Consider the following 6,696-nt stretch of genomic DNA (forward strand, 5'->3'; position numbering starts at 1 on the left):
GACTGAAGGTAAACTCCGTAGCTGTTTTTACCTGATAAAACCTAAGTAGGGCGAAACCGGAAGTGGACGAGAGATGCTATTTGGGGAAAATATTTTGTGATCCTCGAATATCGCAGAAAATAAAAAGCGATATGGCCTTTTTGAATTATTTATTGTTGAATAATATCAGAAAGGGAGGAATAAGTTGAGCATTATGGGGAAACTAAATTGACGTGCAAATGAGTGTAGTTCGTGAAGTCCCTTTTTTCAAATAGATAGATAGTTATTTCATATAGTTTGTTCCACACGGTTGAGGCTTATATTCCTATTTAACACAAGTTACATTTGGTACTTTTGCGACCGAAAATATGAAGGATAAGCAGCGGTCTCCTTTGTGGGTAGCGTTAGAGGAATGAGATTCCTAATTGTTTATTCAACTTGATTTTGATAACGTCTCCTTTCTGTATGACATGCTCTTGCGGGGAGACTACGCCTCGTTGGTATTTATGGCCGTTTGATCCACAAAAGGCGCATTTACGCCTATCCCAGTCAATTATGCTCGCAGTACTAGTTCTCAAAGAAGGATATCATGACCAATGCCACAATTTCGGATGGAACTGCCTGGAACTGACAGCCAAATAACGCAATACTCCAATCAATAAGAGTTCGTCAAAGAAGAAATTGTTTATTTATCCAGTGCAAAATATTGATAAGAGAACAATTTGAGGAATCCACTTCTAGGGAGTGTACATCACGGGAAAGATATTTCACAAATCCATTCTCTTTACGTTTCTCCTGTTTCATCCGGGAGTCTTCTGAAATTGGCCCATGAATACATTGTTGGTCTTATGGTCACACCCTCGTCAGAAGAATTGGCTATATTCATCCAGTGAATTAACTTGCTCACATGCTCCTCACCCGCCAGTCCACCAATTTTTAGGAAATGCACGCCCAAACCAACTGCCTGTAAATGAGAGAAACACCAATTAACTTCCTTATTTAGGCTTGCTCATATATGTACATATATGTGGCCACACATGCATCTATGCTATCGTTTATATTTGGAGGTCATGGTCACAGACAAAAACAGTAAATGCAAGCGAAGGATGTTGAAGGGTTACAGGAGAATGGTAGGAAAAAAGGGAAAAACGTCTCATTCGAAGCCATTCCAACAAGTGTCCGTCATACAGGGTCAGGTGTGAGAGTCAATGGCAAGAATGTACACCCAACGCCAAGTACAACACATAAAAGTGTCGTAATTATGTAGAGAGCCCAAAATAGCAAGCAAACATCAGTCACTGACTGTGACCTTAGGAATCCCCATTCCAATAACAGCCTTGGTGAACTGAGGAAAGCAGATCCCTAGATAAGAAATGATCATCGGTGCCAGTCGTTGCTTTATAACTTCGTTTAAGTTCGTCATGAATGCTGCAATAGAACTCCAGTTTCAGCAAGCAATCAGTAATAATTCAGACTGGCCTTTGAATTAATCTAGTGGACCATCATTGGGCGAGTATTTTTTGCTGTTACTGCAGCTTTCCCGATCACTTATTATGAAATCATACTTTTTGGACTAGGGTGTAGCCTCCCCAGACTCCGCACATGCTAAAAACCCAACCACTCCTTTTTGCTCTAACTAATCTACCACTGGTTGAACAGTGTATTAGGTCTGTATTCACTTTGATGTCCACAAGCGCTCACATCTATGATTTTCTGTCATATTCAAATTAACTGACCAGATTGTGCTAAACTTTCGGTGTTCGCAGATTTGAGCTTGCATCTAAACCTCTGCTGGAGGAGGCGCCTTGAACAAATCAGATTGGCAGAAGCCTAGTTCAGATCTCCTTGGTTAGCTCGTTTTCCGTCCTAAAGAGTGAGGTGTAATTGGAGAGGAATCCTATCCGGCGGATTGTGTGGTTGTTAAGTACTCGGGAATAATTGCGTGTTGTTTTGTATTTTCCCTATTTCCTGTCTTGGAAGGGCGACTAATGTCGGAGGTATTACTTACACCGTTTCTTCCCGGAAGTCACCGATCAAATGATACATAAGTTATCTTCCTGCCGACCACAATGCACGTTAAATACGGTTTCGTTGCATGTACTCTAGTTTTTTCCCTCCAATCATACTTACCAAACTCATTTTGGCCACCATAGCCTAACAGTAGCAGTCCACGCAAGAACCTTTATTCTCTTACACTGTATGACGCACCCTATTACAATGAACTATTTACAGACTACGATTGGAAAAATAAAGTCGTCTATAAAATAGCCGTTGTTTAAGCTGTGAGTTTCGACGTTCCCAACTTAGCATTAAAGTTGATCGTGAGAAGAAATGCAGCAAATTTTTTGGACACTGCTGTCGACACAAAATACCAGTGCTCATGAGCTTCAACATTTCTGGAATCAACATCGATACGATCTCTTTGATGTTTTTCTCACTTGGGTTTGAAGTCTCTAGAAAACCAACACTGTGAGGAAAATGCGACAAGGTTTGCTAATAACCCCAGAATTTGTTCGTTTGAGGCACGCGCTGTCTGTATCACGGTTAAGCTCAACTCTTATTCCGGTTTTCATGACGTTACCGTTTACCATCAGTGTGATTGTGATGTGAATTTATTTGTTTTGTTGTTGACTTTATTCCCAACTACGTTTTGAAGAGTGGTCCAAATAAATTTTTTTTTGTGTATTGCAAAGCGTTCTTTCTTGTACTGGAATAAATTCCTACATTTTAGTTTGAGTCAAAATACAAAGACATTTAGATAGTATGATTAAAACTGCTCTGTTGTGAGGTGAATAAATTTTACCTCTTGATAGAATTGAACACTGTTTCGCCCCATGATTCCTAATAAGAATGAAGCGTGTGTTTCACGATATTTCAGCAAAGACTGACTTCATTTAATTGATCAAGTCGTAGTCGCAACTTCCATTTTTCCACATTCTTCCTACAAGTTACCCTCATGTCGCCTTGTAACGCGTGTTTCAGGAAAACAGTGGTCCACTATGCTTTGTTCGACTGCATGGTTGAAGGAACGCACCCCATTCAATGTACACCTCAGAATCAGTGTAGTCCAAAATCCCAATAGCCAGAACCGCATAGCACTGTTATCGTGGACACGATAAAAGTAAATATGTCGCTTCTATTAAGTTTTTAATGAGCCTTGTAGCCAAAAAGTAGCTTAAATACGTAAGTAAGCCTTTTGCCCACACACAGAATCTTTTGCTTTCGTGTGGTGAGGTCAATAAAATGCTGATGGAAACTCATGAAGTACAAAACATTGGTCAACCTACCAAGTCCACAGGCCATAACTCAGACGTGAGCATCCGGTCAACAGCAAATATGCTGCGCTTCTCTGCGACTAAAAAACATGTTGATATAACTGAGTGAAAATGTTGAACGATAGTATAATGGGTAATTAGTAATAAATAACGAAAAAAGTCATTCGAGAAATACACTCATTTGCAAATCAACTTGGTTTTCGCGAGAGACTCGACTGAATCTCTCGTTCGTGATATTATACGACTGAATGTGCTGCACACAGGCCGCCTCATGATTCAGTTGGCACGAAATTGGAGACATCGCAGTATATTTTTATAAAGGAAACTACTCACAAGTTTGCTGAAAACTGATGAGCCCCAAGAAGGGCGAAAGCGGTCGTGGGCTGTCGAAGAGTTTTCAGCAACCTTGTGAGTAGTTTCCTCTATGAAAAAACTCATTCTTGCACTTGGCACGTTCTGAGTGCAAGTTCTTGCTGAGAGACACGGCATCTAATGATTCAATGAGGTTGTAGGACATTATAGACGTAGCAAAGGTTGGATTATTTCTGGCGTTAGTGTGTTGGCAGAAATAAGTTGACGAATAACAAGAGCTAGAATAGGGCTTGGTAATTTTGTGCAGTTTTGGCGCCAAAAACACATATCCTCGTGCATCAGAACATGTGTAAATCATACTACGAAACCCACTATGTTCCCAATTTTGTTACCGGTGATGATAACTAACTGTCACGAATTTGCTGGAGTCTTAAATTTATTCGACCAACGCAACCTGGATTCTCACTCAACTGACATGTAATTGAGGCACACAACTCTCAGGAACCTCATTGGTAGAATGACACTTCCCACTCCTGCCCAAACGACACAATTATACCTAGGTCATTACACGTGTCGGTCAAACGGATTCATTTACCATGCCAACTGAACAAATTTTCACTTTACGTGTAATATCCTGAAATTCTTGCTGTTATAAAGTTACATTATACCCATGGTGAACAAGTAAACAAAAATAATGGTATGGTACTCACAATGTAGATTTTCTACTGCCTGAATAAGTTCAGAAACCAGAAAGCAGTCCAACTGGGCCAAGCTGTCGAACATCCATCCCGAAAATTCCACAGAATCTTGAAATTGGTCATTCACGTGAAGCTGTTTTATTTCAGACTCCTCGGTGGAATACGCGCTTGACATCAGTTTGTTAGCCATACACTTCACTCCAGGACCAGAAGAAGAGTAGCAGAAGCCATTATCCCGCGGAACGTTCAGTGCCTCACTTTTCATCTGAGTCACCGTCCATAGCTTTTGTGGTGCGATGCTGGTAACCAGAAGAACTTGGTCTCCAACATTTTTCTGAAGTGCGCTCCACGCATTATTGTCCTGCAATGAGAAACAAGACAAAGATGAAACTGGTAGTTAGTGGTCCCTCGCAAAGCATATAATTTTTAAATCTAGACTAAGCTGTTGATCAAGCCGTCCGTCTCCTGTGGAATATTATGGCTAATTTCAACCCACTTTCCTGTTGTCGGACAATTGGCACGTTTGCTTCGGTGTCCATGCGTGAATCTGTTTTAGTGCACTTTTACATTGAAAAATTTACTCGTCATGCTTTTACACACTTGTAGCTATACGTACTGATGTTTTAAAGCCCGGAACCCCTGAGTTTGACTAGTTTACCCCCCTTCAAAGCTAGAATTGTCTAGGTTTGTAGCATATTCTTCCAACTGCAAGACTGTATCATTGAAAAACTTTAAAGAAGACCGTAGTGGTTTGGCGGTAAAACCTAAAGCAGAGTGGATAGTTCCACGTATTGACGGACAACGCTGTTTCCTTTGAGAGTGCCAAACCCTCGGTTAGTGTAGACAGTGTTCAACAAGGACCAGTAGCATTCGGTGAAGAAAAGTTATTGCGCTACCCCCAACAAACTAATAACAACTGTCAGGCCCTTTAATTACATTCGCGTTATATTATTTGCTTAATTGTATTTTGAACAATGTAGTCAGCTGATCGATTGGAACAATAAATAGCTGGTTGACCGATCCTTGTTCATCCTGTGCACAAAAATCATTATCTTCACCAACTTGTTTTACATAAGAAAGTTCCTGGGTTGAACTTCAATTTGTTTCGTGCATTTCTATTGATTTTGTTTCTATTCGACTATAGTCTGTGGTATCGATCGACCACATACGTGCTAGCATCGTACAAGTCCGGAGTGTGGTAACCCGTTAAGCATTTGAGTCCAGATAAAAACACTGCATAAGTCGTGTGTGTATACAATAACCAATAATACTGGCGACAATGGCAGTGATAATGATTGTGTCCAATCCAGACAGTTTGAAGAGGTCAGCCGGAGGCAACCTGATCTGGAGCTTGCCCGTTCATAGGACAGAAATAAAGGACGGGGAAATTAATGCATGCAGATGCTATACTGCATTAGTGGTTCTTATGCTAGTTCTCAACTGCATTGAGACGGTTATTAACAAAGAAATCGTTTTAAAAAAACAGTTGTTGTGAAAGCCCTAGGAATACTTCATATAGAAGTGCACGGAACCATCATTAACATATTTTATCTGACACCTCGGTGACACGTTTTGCGCAAACAAAATTCTTTGTTTCGCTTTTTCGTTTCAACTGGTTTGGGAGATTTCGTTTCACATAGTGTTTTTTCAGTGCTTTAAAGAATGTTTCAAAAACGAATTACACCTACTTCTTTCCGAAAAGGGTTTACCAGAAGACAAATATCCTTGTACTTGTCTAACAGCCTCGTATAGAAGGTCACGAGTTCGTCTGCAGTTTTCAGCGCTCCAGAGATAGGTTCGTATTTCCCTCTTGACTGCAAGAAGAAAACAATAGGCTATGATGTCCTTACACTACTGAAGCTGACAACATGATTGTACATACATATATACATATACATATATATATATATAGGTATATATATATATTTATATGCACTACAGCCATGGACACATACTTCGTGTGCCGTAAACACAAGAAATTCTTCTACTTTTCAAGCAAATGATATAGTGTCATCCAGATCCACTCCAGTGGAAGAAGCACTGTCAGAGCGTTGGAAGCTGGTGCTTGTGGATTGCTTTAGTAGGTTTTCTTTCAGTTCAAAGAGACTATTTTGACCTTGAAGATTAGGCAAAACGTTTACAGGCCGTTCCTATATCGATGCTTGATATAGCTCATTTGATTTGACAATATAGCACGTGAACGCCTTCTAGAAATGCTCAGAGCCAACCATAAATCTTGGCTTGTCATTTGTCCGTAAAATCCAAAACAAATCATAATGTTCAGATCCTGTCAAACAGGGAATAGGAGTACATAAATCAGGTTGATTATTCAATATCAAAAACCGAGCCATCTCTCAACGGGAACCGTTTGACTTCCATCGGGCTAATTTACTGGTAACTTTTGTTTTGCTAAGTCACAGCTCACAGTAAAG

General features: G+C 40.2%; 1 protein-coding gene across 1 annotated transcript in view; it reads right to left on the reverse strand.

The window, feature by feature from the left end:
• Nucleotides 1–669: 669 nt before the first annotated feature.
• T265_01634 (hypothetical protein) overlaps nucleotides 670–6,696 on the reverse strand; it is a gene marked incomplete at both ends in the record, with an annotated part of 17,291 nt that continues 11,264 nt past the window's right edge. The window contains 4 exons of the mRNA XM_009165700.1: nucleotides 670–943; nucleotides 3,267–3,334; nucleotides 4,277–4,654; nucleotides 5,949–6,078. Coding sequence (XP_009163964.1) covers nucleotides 764–943; nucleotides 3,267–3,334; nucleotides 4,277–4,654; nucleotides 5,949–6,078 — 756 coding nt within the window. The remainder of the gene's footprint in view (nucleotides 944–3,266; nucleotides 3,335–4,276; nucleotides 4,655–5,948; nucleotides 6,079–6,696) is intronic.

This window comes from Opisthorchis viverrini, assembly GCF_000715545.1.
Source record: "Opisthorchis viverrini unplaced genomic scaffold opera_v5_18, whole genome shotgun sequence".
In the NCBI taxonomy this organism is placed as follows: domain Eukaryota; kingdom Metazoa; phylum Platyhelminthes; class Trematoda; order Opisthorchiida; family Opisthorchiidae; genus Opisthorchis; species Opisthorchis viverrini.